Source organism: Cebus imitator, unplaced genomic scaffold (assembly GCF_001604975.1).
Source record: "Cebus imitator isolate Cc_AM_T3 unplaced genomic scaffold, Cebus_imitator-1.0 Scaffold98, whole genome shotgun sequence".
In the NCBI taxonomy this organism is placed as follows: domain Eukaryota; kingdom Metazoa; phylum Chordata; class Mammalia; order Primates; family Cebidae; genus Cebus; species Cebus imitator.
Genome location: NW_016107413.1, coordinates 6,122,670 through 6,138,554, shown reverse-complemented (window position 1 = coordinate 6,138,554; position 15,885 = coordinate 6,122,670). Strand labels below are relative to the sequence as shown.

At 36.9% G+C, this 15,885-nt stretch overlaps 1 protein-coding gene across 7 annotated transcripts in view; it reads left to right on the top strand.

The window, feature by feature from the left end:
* The window catches only part of DBF4 (DBF4 zinc finger), a 38,478-nt gene that overhangs the window by 8,001 nt on the left and 14,592 nt on the right, over nucleotides 1-15,885 (top strand). For 4 of the 7 annotated variants that reach the window (XM_017536491.2, XM_037741334.1, XM_037741333.1 and 1 more), the window contains exons 3-6: nucleotides 914-1,093; nucleotides 2,836-2,886; nucleotides 3,314-3,383; nucleotides 3,985-4,061. In XM_017536491.2, coding sequence (XP_017391980.1) covers nucleotides 914-1,093; nucleotides 2,836-2,886; nucleotides 3,314-3,383; nucleotides 3,985-4,061 — 378 coding nt within the window. Of the gene's footprint in view, nucleotides 1-913; nucleotides 1,094-2,835; nucleotides 2,887-3,313; nucleotides 3,384-3,984; nucleotides 4,062-15,885 lie in introns of those variants that run through there. The other 3 variants (XM_037741336.1, XM_037741335.1, XM_037741337.1) reach the window with 2 other exon arrangements.

Sequence of the window (15,885 nt, the reverse complement as noted above, 5' to 3'; positions counted from 1 at the left end):
TTCAAACAATCTTATACTCTTTAAGGGTAAAGGTTCCCTCCATCCTGTAAGTTGAAGCCTCAACGGAAGTTGTAATAACTTAATAATCAGATTTATGCTGTCTGCTATGGTAGCCATCAGCGACATGTGGCTACTTAAAGTCTTTAAAATAAAATCAAATTCAAAAATCGGTGGTTTGAGCTAGGCACGGTAGTATGTACCTGTACTCTCAGGTACTTGGGAGGCTGAGGCAGGAGGCTCTCTTAATCTCAGGAGTTTAAGGCCAACCTGGGCAATGTGACAAGACCCCATCGCTTAAGAAACAAAAAATTCAGTGGCTTAATTACACTCCCAAGTTTATTTCAAGTGCTTAAGTAAGTTGTATTGGACACTGCTGCTTTAGATCATAGGCTTGAGTTAGAATGCCTGTGTTCAAATTATATTATTTGCTATTGAGATAAAATTAATCAAGTCACCTCTTTTATTCTCCTGCATAAAATGTGGATAGTATCATGAGGCTGTTCCATAGATTAAGTTAATTAGCATATATAAAGTATTTAAGAGTAGTATCCTAGCACATGGTGCTGTTGTGCTGTTATAGGAGCTCATATTATACTTCCTCAGAATTCTAGGTTCAGAAAAATACAGTATAAAAACTACCAATTTACAAAACAATAGACTGCTTCAAATTGGATTTTGTACTGTGCTTGGCATATGAAACAGTTCATGGCTTTTATGACCTAGTTAAAAATACCTTGGTGGCATGTGCCTGTAGTCTCCGCTACTCGGAAGGCTGAGGTGGGAGGATTGCTTGAGAACGGGGTTGAGGCTGCAGTGAGCTATGATCATACCTCTGCACTCTAGCCTGGGTAACAGAGTAAGACTGTGTTTCTTTAAAAAAAATTATAAATTAAGATACTTTGTTTTCTTCTAGCGAGTTGAAGAATTTCTCAGCAAAGATATCAGTTATCTTATTTCAAATAAGAAGGAAGCTAAATTTGCACAAACCTTGGGTCGAATATCTCCTGTACCAAGTCCAGAATCTGCATATACTGCAGAAACCACTTCACCTCATCCCAGCCATGATGGAAGTTCATTTAAGTCACCAGACACAGTAAGTCTCTTTAAATGTGCTTTGAGACTCAGAAGGGTTACAGCTGAAGATCTCATGATTTTCAATAGCAAGGTGGAGTAGAGTTTACTTATATAGAATATTTGCAAAGCCACATTGTGTGTGGCTCTTCAGTCCTTAATAAGGTTTCTGTCTTTTAGAAAGGTGTTTTTTTCCTAATAGTACTTGTGGGATCATACTCTGATTTGTTAGGTATACCCTTGTGTTTAGGGGTGACTTATAGTTTTTCTACTAAAAAAATATAAGCCGACTAAAGAGTTAACAGTAGATCATTCTTAAGAAATGGAAATCTTTTTCATTTTCAGAGCAGGGGTCAGCAAACTCTGGCATATGGGCCAAATCCAGTCTGTTGCCTTTTTTAACAGCCTACATGTTAAACATGGTTTTTACATTTTCAAATGATTGTGTAAAAATATCAAAAGAATGTTTTGTGACAAGTAGAAATTTTATGAAATTCAGATTTCATTGTCCATAATGTTTTATTAGAACACAGCCATACCTGTTAGTTTAGGTATAATTTGTAGTTGCTTTTGTGTTTTAGGCAGAATTGAATAGTTGCTATAGAGACCATGTGGCCAACAAAACTTAAAATGTGTACTCTCTGCTCCTTTGCATAAAAAGGTTGCCAGCCCCTATTCTAGAATTACTGAAATCACATCCCTACCACTCCATTGCCAATAAATTGGAAGTTGCAAGGAAGGACAAATTAAATCGATTTAACTGGGTGTGCAGTGGGATAAGATAAAATGACAGATAAAATGTTTATCTCAGTTTTTAGGTTGAAATGTAATTAAATTATCATTTTAAAATATCCTCCTCAACTTACCTGTTAAAGCCATTTGAAAATCAGGGAAAATGAGGAAAAAATGGAAGAAATGAGTCACAAAGGAGATAATAGAGATACAATACATAGAAGAAAGAAGGGAAAAGAGACCAAGGAAGGACCATGCGTTCTCTCAGTTAATGCTTTTTTGGAACAAGGAGACCATACACCATCAATTCCAAATTAATTGTTCCTTGTGGTATTTCAACTAGTTTTCCTAGTCGAGATTTAAATTTATTTAAAAAGTAAAGTAACGGCTGGGTGTGGTAGCTCATGTCTGTAATCGCAGCACTTTGGGAGGCGAAGGCGGGTGGATCATGAGGTCAGGAGTTCGAGACCAGCTTGGCCAACATGGTGAAACCCCGTGTCTACTAAAAAAAATTAAAAACTGCCTGGGCATGGTGGCACATGCCTGTAGTCCCAGCTACTTGGGAGGTTGAGGCAGGAGAATTGCTTGAACCAGGAGGCTGAGATTGCAGTGAGCTGAGATTGTACCATTGCACTCCAGCTTGGGTGACAGAGGGAGACTTCATCTCCCAAAAAAATAAAAGTAAAGTGAAATAACATGTAAAAACAATATATACGATTTATTGTTTTTCTTAAATCTTTGATTTAATAGGAAACAAAATGTAAACCAACTAATTATAGATAAAGAATTCCAGTGAAACTTAGCTATTTTATTTCTCATGTTGAATAGAATTTACTACAAAACCAAAGAGGTCACCCAAAAAAGAGAAAGAAACTTTTTAATATGAGACTCAAAAGAAATCACTTTTGACCACATATTTATGTTGATAGCCATTAAGACTTATACAAATAAAATTTTTCTTAGCTGCTTTAACCTTTTAAACCTGTTCTCCAGTTAAGCACTATGTTTTAAATTTTTCTGATCTTTTTTTAGGTGTGTTTAAGTAGAGGAAAATTATTAGTTGAAAAAGCTATCAAGGACCATGTAAGTAGGAACTATAAAAATTCACATTGTACATTTTGATACTAAAAACTCAACTGAAAATTACAGATGTTCCTGAAACTGTCTTTTCCACATTTTTAGGCAAAAGCCTGAATCTCAGCATGTATTTTATTTTACAAAGTACAGAACTTAACTTTTCATGGAGAAATATCCCCATCTTCTGGCCTTTTAAAATATTACTGGAAACTTGAAACTTGCCTTATATATTAAATTGTTAAGGATGTGGGTATAAAGTGGGATTGATTTTAGAAAATCCAAAAGAAAATCTTGATGTTGTGGCTATTGTAACTCTATAGGGTCTGTTATAAATAACCACCTTAGTGACATTAAGCTTCAAATAGTTGAGTGTTTACTAAATTTAGATCATCTTAATTTCCTTAAACAACTATAAAACTTTTTTTTTTAACAGGATTTTATTCCTTCAAATAGTATATTATCAAATGCCTTATCATGGGGAGTAAAAATTCTTCATATTGATGGTAAGGATTTTATAATTTTTTCTTTTTTTTTTTTTGACAATATTTGTTAAAAGTATCTATGTCTGTCCTTTGGTTCCTGACTTTACATGGTGGATTTTTGATAGCAAGGGTGTCTTAATCTATTTCCTGTTGCTTATAACGGAATACCTGAAACTGGGTAATGTACAAAGAAAAGGAATTTGTTTTTTACAGTTTTGGAGACTAAGAAGTTCAAGTTCAAATGGCTGCATCTGGTGAGGGCCTTTTTGCTGGTGGAGACTCTGCAGAGTCCTGAGGCAGTACAGGGTATCACATGATTGAGGGGCTGAGTGTGTTCACTCAGGTCTTTTCCTCTTATAAGGACATCAGGTCCACTCCCATGATAACCCATTAATCCATTAACCTGTTAATCCCCTCTTAGAGGTCCAGCTTCTCAGTAAGTACTATCATATAGGGGATTAAATTTCAACCTGAGTTTTAGAGGAGACAAACATTCAGACCATAACATAAGGGAAACCTAAAATAGTAAATTCTTTATCTAATTTAACTACAAAAAAAAAAATGACTGTTTAATTCCAAAAGTAAAATTGCTAATCTTAAAACCTTCTTTCTTTTAATAAAGACATAAGATACTACATTGAACAAAAGAAAAAAGAGTTGTATTTACTCAAGAAATCAAGTACTTCAGTAAGAGATGGGGTATGTTTTCTTTTTTAAATTTTAAACTAAATATTTTAAGTGACCAAGCTTGGTTTTTTAATTTATGTATTTGTAAATTTTTCCTGCCAAAAAGAAAATATCCTAGGGACAAGCCTGTGTACTATGTGCCTGTTTCTATTATTCAAATAAATCGTGTGTCATTTAATTTTAGGGTTGTACTCACCAGGTAAAAGTTGTTTCTGGAATAGTGGCATATGTCGCTTCCCCAGCCCCCTTTTTTTACTGCTGTTTTGTAACAGGTACTTTTGTTTATTTTGTAGAAAAACACTAAAATCAGCCTATTATATCAAAGTTACTATGCTATCCTTTTCAACTATTCTAGATGGTGGTATTTTTGTTTTAGCATGGATACCTTGAAGTACTTGTTAACCACATTGGTTGTATATTCTGTTAAACCTAATGTTCTCATTATCTTCAGTCTCTTTCTTTTTCCTTGTTGCTTCTTTGAAGCATCTATACAGATTCAGGCCTTTTCCATCTTTTAAAACAAATACAGTAAAACCTGCCTTGATCCCACGTCCCTACCTACTTATTATCTAATCCTTATAATTCCTTAACCAAACTTTCAGATTTCTTTTATACTTCCCATTCACTTTTCAACCTACAAAGTATAAAATTTCAGACCAATTTTCTTATCATTTTGACACTTTTTAAAAGCCAGTCATATTGCTTCTCTCCGTTGTTGTCCATTTCTTCCCTAAACTTTTCTCTTCTGAAATTTCATCTCTTAGCTTTCTCGTGGCCTCTTCACATTTCTCAGGCCATTCTTTTGTAGCCTGCCTTTCCTTTGTTCAATACTTGTTACAGGGGTCTAAATATAATAAGCTGATAGGAAATTGTATATAAAGACATGAAACCATAGTAGAATGGCATATTTTAGAAATCTTGCATAGCATAATACACCTGATCTTTGAATGTGCCAGTGACAAAAGATAAAGCTGGAAAAATCAGTATATTAAGATTATATAGGGTGTTGCATGATATAAAGGAGTTAGATTTTATGTTGGAGGATTTGGAAAATTATGGAACAATTATAAATAGAAGAGTAACTTGATTGGATGGTCATTTTGGAAAGATCTTCCAGTTGCCATTAAGAATGAATTATTTGGCAAGACTGGAAAATGGCTTTTATACTCTTGAACACAATTTTTAAAATTTCTTTAGAGAGGCTTACCCTCTGTTACCCAGGCTAGAGTGCAGTGATGCCATTTCAAATCACTGCAACCACCTCCTCCCAGGCTCAAGCAATCTTCCCACCTCAGCCTCCCAAGTAGCTGGGACTATAGGCATAAGCCACTATACCTGGCTAGTTTTTCAATTTTTTGCAGAGGCAGGGTTTCACCATGTTCCCCAGGCTGGTCTCGAACTCCTGAGCTCAAGTGATCCACCCACCTCTGCTTACCAAAGTGCTGACATTACAGCTGTGTGCCACCACACCTAACCCTCATTTTTTGTTGAATACATTTTAGATGATGACCACTCAGTATATATATGCCACATATAAGAATACATAAAGTTTCTATGCATTTCACATTTTTAATAAACTCACATGTATATAAGAATAATTTGTAGAAAGCAAAGTATTTAGTATTTAAATAAAACTGTCAATATTTGTCTCATTTATGGATTAAAAATTGAAATGACTATTTCCAAATTTTCACAAAATACAAGTGGATATTCCTGTATTGGACTGTGCTAAATGGCATATAAATTACCTCTACCACACTTAGCAGATTGTTTAGAATGTATATGGAAGTAAATGTTTAAAACAATTTAAACATGTAAGGACATTTGTGGACTCTATGAATACACAAATAATGTCTGTCTTTATGTATATGTGAGCATATATCTCTGAAACAAGTTTCATGGAATAGTTATCCATCTTAACGTGATGCATGTTAATATTTCTGTGGTATTTTCATTTATTAAATTGCTGATCACAACTCTCTGAGTTGACTTTACAGCCTGCTGATAGGTCACATTTTGCAGTTTAAAAAGCATTCTGAGGGCTGGGCATGGTGGCTCACACCTCTAATCCCAGCACTTTGGGAGGCCAAGGAAGGCAGATCATTTGAGGTCAGAATACCAGCGTGGCCAACATGGTGAAACCCCCATCTCTACTAAAAATAAAGAATTAGCCAGGTGTGTTGGTGTGTGCCTCTAATCCCAGCTACTTAGAAGGCTAAGACAGGAGAATCACTTGAACATGGGAGGCAGAGGTTGCAGTGAGCCAAGATCACACCACTGCACTCCAGCCTGGGCAACAGAGTGAGACTCCACCTCAAAAAGTAATAATAAATAAAAAGGACTCTGGGATGTTGTGTCAATGATCCTGAGAAACGTTCAGGCCTGGCAGTAACCGAAGGAGAGTGGAAGATTTGAAAGATACTTAATTGGTTTCAGTGCCTAGTTGAATCTGGTATTTAATAGATTATTAACATCATAAAGGCCAAGTTTAGTCCTTATCCCTTCAGTAGTAACAAATACTAAATGTCTACCACGTGCCATGTAGAAGGAGCCCTCATAAAACAAAAAAATAAAATAGCTATGAAACAGATTTTAGCCTTTCTTCTAAAATAAAAACAATAAGAATACCAAATACCTCGATAGTACAGAATGTATAACTGGTTGAATCAGTTCTCATACTGGAAATGTTTATTTTGGTGTATAAGAAAGTAATATTTCTGGAAAATGTTTAGTTTGCCAAGTACTAAAACAAAACCTTTTAGTGAAATTACATTTGAGAGTCTTGAATGGACACGTATAAATTTCAAAATGTTTATTAGCTTCTCATAAAATTTCTTGTTAGTATGTATCTTATTTAAAATATGACAATTGGACAAATATAGTTTGCTCACTGCTTTATTTAAAGTGCTTTGAGGCTTGGGCTTTTTGTTTTTTCTCAGTTTACTCAAAACTTTGTCTAATTTTTTATATACACGTGTAGGAGGAATATTGGTCTTTTTCTTTGATGTCTTTGTCTGGTTTTAGTGGCATGTTTAATCCTGTTTGCATAAGATACTAATATGTGTTCCTGTTCTTATTTTCTAGACAAGTTTTTATAGAATTGTTTTTATTTCTTTAGATGTTTGGTAGAATTTACTAATAAGGCTATCTAGGCCTGAAGTTTTCTTGGTTGGAAGATTCTCAACCATGAATTCAATTTATTCATGAGATATTGGACAATTCAGGTTATTTCCTCATCAGTGCATGTTGGTAGTCTGTTTTTCAAGGAATTTGTCCATTTTGTCTTGATTGTCAAATTAATATGCAAAGATTTGTTTGTAATATTCCCTTATTAACTTTGTAATGTCTATGGGATCTGTAATAATGTCCTCTCTTTTACTCCTGGTAATGCTATTTGGTGTCTATTCTTTTTTTTTTCTTAGTCTGGTTAGAGTTTTGCCAGTTATTAATATTCTCAAGGAAACAGCCTTTAGCAACATTTTTTTTAAGGGTTTCGGTTTTTCTGATTTCTGTTCTTTTTTTCTTCTGCCTATTTTGGGTTTACATTACTATTAGTGGTTTCTTAGGTAAACAGCTTGGATCATTGATTTGAGACCTTTTATTTTAATGAAGTTTTTGGTTCCCAGTAAAATTAAATGAAACATGCAGAGATGTTTTACGACTCCTTGCCCTAATATCCTCCACCAGAGTGGTCCATTTGTTATAATAAGTGGACTTACATTGAGACATCATTATCACCCAAAGTCCATAGTTCACATTTTGGTTCACTCTTGGTGTTGTGCATTCTGTGAGTTTTGACGGAAATATGATCATGACGCTTATCCACCATTATAGTATCACACAGAATGGTTCCACTGCTCTAAAAATCTTCCATGTTTAGAGATTGTGCCACTGCATTCCAGCCTGGGCGATAGACCAAGAATCCATCTCAAAAAAAAATTGGGAAGCTTGACACCAATAGGCAGACTTTTGAGAAAGCTTCGAAATGGCCAAATAGGAACAGCTCTGGAATGTGGTTCCCAGCAAGAACAGCGCAGAGGGTGAGTGATTACCACATTTCGAAATGAGTTTTCACTGCCCACAGACCAGAAGATTCCCGGTTGAAAAGTACCACGAGTTTCCAGCATGGCTGTTTCAACTGGCTCCTGGAATGCCTGGGAGACAGAGCTGCCCATTAAACTGATATAAAGAGGGCTGAAACAGGGAGCCAGGTGATCTGACTCGGCAGGTTCCACCCCACAAAGACTAGCAATCTGAAACGCACTGGATTGAGGGTTTCGCAGGAAGCGCAGATGGACCTGGGATGGTCCAGCTCTGTGGGGGGAAGGGTGAGTTACTGAGGCATTACTGAGGCAGTCTACCACTACCAAGGCAGTCCGCCATTACCGAGGCAGTTCTAACTATACCTCTGTGAACAGAACCACAAGGAATTTCACACAGCAACTAGGCAGAGCCCACAGCAGCTCAGCAACACCTCTGCTGGCAGACTGTGGCTAGGCTACCTCCTAGCTGGGCAGGGCATCTCTGAAAAAAGGCAGCAGCACATCAGGAACTTATAAATAAAGCACCACGGTCCCAGGACAGAGCACCTAGGAGAAAGGTGGTTATGAGTTCTGCAGCGGACTTAAATGTACCGGCCCAGCAGCTCTGAATGGAACAACAGAGCTCCCAGCACAGCACTTGAGCTCCTATAAGGGACAGACTGTCTCCTCAGGTAGTTCCCCGACCCCCTATATCCAAAGAGACACCTCATGAAGGAGAGCTCAGGCTGACTTCTGGCAAGTATCCATCTGGGACGAAGATAACAGAAGAAGAAACTGGCAGCAATCTTTACTGTTCTTCAGCCGTCGCAGGTGATCCCCAGGCAAGCAGGGTCTGGAGTGGACCTCCAGCAGTCCTACAGCAATGGGGCCTGATTGTTAGAAGGAAAACTGAAAAACAGAAATAGCTTCAACATCAACAAAAAGGACGTCCACTCAGAGACCACATCCGAAAGTCACCAACTACAAAGACCACAGGTAGATAAAGCCACTAAGATGGGAAGAAACCAGCACAAAAAGGATGAAAACACCAAAAACCAGAACACCTCTCCTCCTCCAAGGGATCATAGCTTCTCACCAGCAAGGGAACAAAGCTGGATGTAGAATGAGTCTGATAAATTGACAGAAACAGACTTCAGAAGGTGGGTAATAACAAAATTCTCTGAGCTGAAAGAACATGTTCTAACCCAATGCAAGGAAGCTAAGAACCTTGAAAAAAGGTTTGATGAAATGCTAACAGGAGTAAACAGCTTAGAGAAGAATATAAATGACCTGATCAAGCTGAAAACCACAACAGGAGAACTTCATGAAGCATACACAAGTTTCAGTAGCTGAATTGACCAAGCAGGATAAAGGATATCAGAGATTGAAGATTAACTCAATGAAATAAAACAAGAAGGCAATAATAGAGAAAAAACAGTGAAAAGAAATGAACAAAACCTCCAAGAAATATGGGATTATGTGAAAATACCTAATCTACATTTGACAGGTGTACCTGAATATGATGGAGAGAATGAATCCAAGCTGGAAAACACTCTTCAGGTTATTATCCAGGAGTACTTCCCCAACCTAGTAAGGTGGCCAACATTCAAGTCCATGAAATATGGAGAACACCAAAAGATATTCCTCAAGAAGAGCAACCCCAAGGTACATAAATCATCAGGTTCACTGGGGTTGAAATGAAGGAAAACATGCTAAGGGCAGCCAGAGAGTAAGGTTGGGTTACCCAAAAAGGGAAGCCCATCGCAGCAGATCTCTTGGCAGAAACCCTATAAGCCAGAAGAGAGTCGGGGCCAATATTGAGCATCCTTAAAGAAAAGAATTTTCAACCTAGAATTTCATATCCAGCCAAACTAAGCTTCATAAGTGAAGGAGAAATATAATTCTTTACAAACAAGCAATTACTGAGAGATTTCGTCACCACCAGGCCTGCTATACAAGAGCTCCTGAAAGAAGCACTCCAAAAACGTACCAAATGGTAAATACTATCAACACAATGAAAAAAATGTGTCAACTAATGGGCAGAACAAGCAGCTAGCATCAAAATGGCAGGATGAGATTCACACATAACAATGTTAACCTTAAATGTAAATGGGCTAAATGCAACAATCAAAAGACACAGACTGGCAAATTGGTTAAAAAGTCAAAACCCATCTCATGCAGTGACACACATAGGTTCAAAATAAAGGGATGGAGGAAGATATACCAAGCAAATGAAGAGCAAAAAAAAAAGTGGGAGTTGCAATGCTAGTCTCTGACAAAATAGATTTTAAACAAACAAAGATCAAAAGAGACAAGGGCATTACATAATGGTAAAGGGATCAATGCAACAGGAGGAGCTAACAATCCTAAAGATATACACACCAAATACAGGAGCACCCAGGTACATAAAGCAAGTTGATGACCTACAAAAAGACTTAGACTCCCACACAATAACAATGGGAGACTTTAACACTCCACTGTCAGTATTAGACAGATCAACGAGACAGAAAATTAACAAGCTATCCAGGACTTGAACTCAAATCTGGACCAAGTGGACCTAATAGACATCTACAGAAATCTCTACCCTAAATCCACAGAATATACATTCTTCTCAGCACCGCATTGCACCTACTCTAAAATTGACCACATAATTGGAAGTAAATCACTCCTCAGCAAAGGCAAAAGAATGGGTATCATAACAAACATTCTCTCAGACCACAGTGCAGTCAAATTAGAACTCAGGCATGAGAAACTAAGTCAGAACTGCACAACTTCATGGAAACTAAACAACTGGCTCTTGAATATTGACGGGATAAACAATGAAATGAAGGCAGAAATAAAGATGTTCTTCAAAACCAATGAGAACAAAGACACAACATACCAGAATCTCTGGGACACATTTAAATCAGTGTCTAGAGGAAAATATATAGCAATAAATGGCCATATGAAAAGGAAGGAAAAATCTAAAATCGACATCCTATCATCAAAATTGAAAGAGCTAGAGGAGCAAGATCAACAAGACTCAAAAGCCAGCAGAAAACAAGAAATAACTAAGATCAGAGCAGAACTGAAGGAGACAGACACATAAAACCCTTCAAAAAATAAATCCTGGAGCTGGTTTTTTGAAAAAATCAACAAAATAGACCACTAGCCAGATTAATAAAAGGAAAAGAGAGAAGAATCAAATAGACACAGTAAAAAACGATAAAGGGGACATCACCTCTGATTCCAACTACCATCAGAGATTACTACAAACAACTCCATGCACAAAAACCAGTAAACCTGAAAGATATGGATAAATTCCTGGACACTTGCACCCTCCCAAGCCTAAACCAGGAAGAAGTCGAAACCCTGAAGAGACCAATAACAAGGGCTGAAGTTGAGGCAGCAATTAATAGCCTACCAACTAAAAAAAGCCCAGGTCCAGATGGGTTCACACCTGAATTCTACCATACATACAAAGAGGAGCTGGTACCACTCCTGAAACTATTCCAAACAATCCAAAAAGGGAATCCTTCCCAGATCATTTTATGAGACCAACATCATCCTGATACCAAAACCCGGCAGAGACTCAACAAAAAAAAACTTGAGGCCAATATCCATGATGAACATAGATGCAAAAATCTTCAATAAAATATTGGCAAACTGATTGCAACAGCACATCAAAAGCTTATCCATCATGATCAAGTAGGCTTCATCCCGGGGATGCAAGGCTAGTTCAACATAAGCAAGTGTATAAACGTAATCCACACATAAACAGAACCAAAGACAAAAACCACATGATTATCTCAATAGATGCAGAGAAGGCCTACAACAAAATTCAGTAGCCCTTTATGCTAAAAATGCTCTATAAACTAGGTATCGACGGAACGTATCACAAAATAATAAAAACTATTTACGACAAACCAATGGCCAATATCTTACTGAATGGGCAAAAACTGGAAGCATTTCCTTTGCAATCTGGCACTAGACAAGGATGCCCTCACTCACCACTACTCTTCAATATAGTGTTGCAAGTCCTAGCCAGACCAATCAGGCAAGAAAAACAAAGCATATTCAATTAGGAAAAGAGGAAGTCAAATTGTGTTTATTTGCAGAGGACATGATTCTATATTTAGAAGACCCCATCATCTCAGCCCAAAATCTCCTGAAACTGATAAGCAACTTCAGAAAAGTCTCAGGATGCAAAATCAATGTGCAGAAATCACAGACATTCCTATACACTAATAACAGACTTAAAAAGAGCCAAATCAAGAATGAACAGCCATTCACAATTGCTACAAAGAGAATAAAATACCTATAAATACAACTAACAAAGGATGTAAAGGACCTCTTCAAGGAGAACTGTGAACCACTGCTCAAGAAAATAAGAGAGGACACAAGCAGATGGAAAAACATTGCATGCTTATGGTTAGGAAGAATCAATATTGTGAAAATGGCCATACTGTCAAAAGTAATTTACAAATTCAGTGCTATCCCCATCAAGCTACCTGTGACCCTCTTCACAGAACTGGAAAAATCCACCTTAAGCTTCATATGAAACCAAAAGAGAGCCCGTATAGCCAAGACAATCCTAAGCAAAACAACAAAGCTAGAGGCATCACACTACCTGATTTGAAACTATACTACAAGGCTACAGTAATCAAAACAGCATGATACTGGTGCCAAAACAAAGATATAGAGCAATGGAACAGAACAGGGGCCTCAGAGGCAATTCCACACATCTACACCCATCTGATCTTTGACAAATCTGACAAAAACAAACAATGGGGAAAGGATTTCCTGTTTAATAAATGTTGGAAACATTGGCTAGCCATGTGCAGAAAGCACAAACTGGACCCCCTCTTGACACCTTACACTAAAATTAACTCCAGATGGATTAAAGGCTTAAACATAAGACCTAATACCCTAAAAACCCTAGTAGAAAGTCTAGTAGTCATAGGCAAGGACTTCATGAATAAAACACCAAAAGCATTGGCAACAAATGCCAAAATAGACAAATGGGATCTAATTAAACTCCAGAGCTCCTGTGTAGTAAAAGAAACAATCATTAGAGTGAATCGGCAACAAACAGAATGGGAAAAAATTTTTGCGATCTACTCATCAGACAAAGGCTAATATCCAGAATCTATGAAGAACTAAAACAAATTTACAAGATAAAAAAACCCATTCAAAAGTGGGTGAAGGACCTGAACAGACACTTTTCAAAAGTAGACATATATGAGGCCAACAAACGTGAAAAAATACTCATCATCACTGGTCATTAGAGAAATGCAAATAAAAACCACATTGAGATACCATCTTATGCCAGTTAGAATGGCAATCATTAAAAAATCTGGAGACAACAGATGCTGGAGAGGATGTGGAGAAATAGGAACACTTTTACACTGTTGGTGCGAGTGTAAATTAGTTTAGCCATTGTGGAAGACAGTGTGGCGATTCCTCAAGGATCTAGAAATAGAAATTCCATTTGACCCAGCAATCCCATTACTGGGTGTATATCCAAAGGATTATAAATCATTCTGTTATAAGGACATATGCACATGTATGTTCATTGCAGCACTGTTTACAATAGCAAAGACCTGGAACCAACCCAAATGCTCATCAGTGCTAGAGTGGACAAGGGAAATGTGGCACATATACACCATTGGAATACTATACAGCCATAAAAAACGACAAGTCTGTGTCCTTTGTAGGGACATGGATGAACCTGGAAACCATCATTCTCAGCAAACTGACACAAAAACAGAAAAGCAAACACTACATTTTCTCACTCATGGGCGGGTGTTGAACAATGAGAACACATGGACACAGGTAGGGGAGCATCACACACTGGGGTCTCTTGCAGGGGAATAGGGGTGGGACGGGGAGGGGTAGGGTGACTGGGGAGGGATAACATGGGGGAGAAATGCCAGATTCAGGTGACTGGGGAATGGAGGCAGCAAACCACATTGCCATATAGGTACCTATGCAACAATCCTGCATGTTCTGCACATGTACCCCAGAACCTAAAGTCCAATAAAAAATATATATATTTACATGTATAAAATATATGTATTTTAAATCTTCCATGTTTATGTCTCTATTCCCTTAAACTTCTGATAACTACTGATGTTTTTACATTCAGCATGGTTTTGCCTTTTCCATGGTCTTACGTAGTTTGAGTCATACAGTGTGTTTCCTTTTTTGATTGGCTTCTTTCACTTGGTAATACTCATTTAAGGTTCCTTCTTGTCTTTTTATGGTTTGATAGCTTTTTTTTTTAATGCTGAGTAACATTTCATTTTCTGTATGCATCACAGTTTATCCATTTACCTACTGAAGGACATCATGGTTGCTTCTAAGTTCTGGCAGTTATGCATAAAGCTAATATAAATACACTTGCGCAGCGTTTTTTGTGGATATGTTGTCTGCTTCTTTGGGTAAATACCAAAGAGTATGATTGCTGATTCATATGATAATAGGTTTAGTTTTGTTAGAATCTGCCAAACTGTCTTCCAAAGCTGTTGTACTGTTTTGCATTCCCACCAGCGATGAATATGTTCCTGTTGCTAATAGGTTGAATTTTCATCTTTATTGAATTAAAAATATATTTAAATTTCTCTTGTGACTTACTCAGTGTCCTGTGGCGCTTCTTTGAATTTTATCATTTGTTTCCAAATAATTAGGAAATTTTTAGCTGTCTTTCTGTTACTGATTTCTGTTTTAATTCTGTTACGGCCATATAACATGTTTTTTATTTTAATTTGAAAAAGTTTGTCAGAGTTACCCAGAATATAGTTTATCTTGGTGAACATTCAATGTGCACTTGAAGAACATGTATATTCTGCTGTGGTTGGGTCATGTATTGTTTACATGTCAGTTAGATCAATTTGAATGATAGTGTTGCTCATGTCTTCTGTATCCTGGATACAGAAATGTTGCTCAAGCCTTGTTCTGTCCAATATTGAGAGAGAGGGATATTGAAATTACTAGTAAAATTGTGCATTTGTCTATTTTTCCTTTTAGTTCTAGTTCAGTTTTGAGTCATGTATTTTGAAGCCTATTGTTGGATGTGTACATATTTAATATTTTTATGTCTTCCTGGTGAATTGACCCTTTTATCCTCTATAATGCTCTCTTTTCTGTCCCTGTTAATTCTTGTTTTGAAGTCTACTCTCTGATGTAAGGCACTCTGGCTTTATTTTTATTAGTATTTACATAGCATTTTTTGCAGTCTTTTGCATTTAACAAATGTATATGTTTAAAATGAACTTTTTTCAGATGGCATCTTTCATCAAATTTGGCAATCTTTCAATTTGGTATGTTTAAGTGATTTTTGCTTAATGTGATTATTGATATTGGTTTTAGGTCTACCAGCTTACTGTTAGTTTTCTTTTGATTCCCTCTGTATTTTATTCCTCTGTTTTCCCTTTCCTAACTTTGAGATGGATCTACTGGCTTTTTAACTCTCTTCATTTTTGTTTTATTTTAGTGGTTTCTATAGGATTTACAATATACATGTATAACCTTTCACAATCTATCTTGAATTAATATTTGCTTTCTTCAAATAAAATGTAGAAACCTTAAAATATTCAAGCCCTTTTGCCTTCCTCACCAACCTTTATGTCATAATGTTTATTACATCTTCTTATAATAAAAATGTCAGCAGACAATGTTAAACTTTTTGCTTGAAAAGTCGTATTATAGGGCCAGGCCTGGTGGCTCACACCTGTAATCCCAGCACTTTGGGAGGCCAAGGTGGGCAGATCACTTTAGGTCAGGAGTTTGAGACCAGCCTGGGCAACATGGCAAACCCCATCTCTACAAAAAAA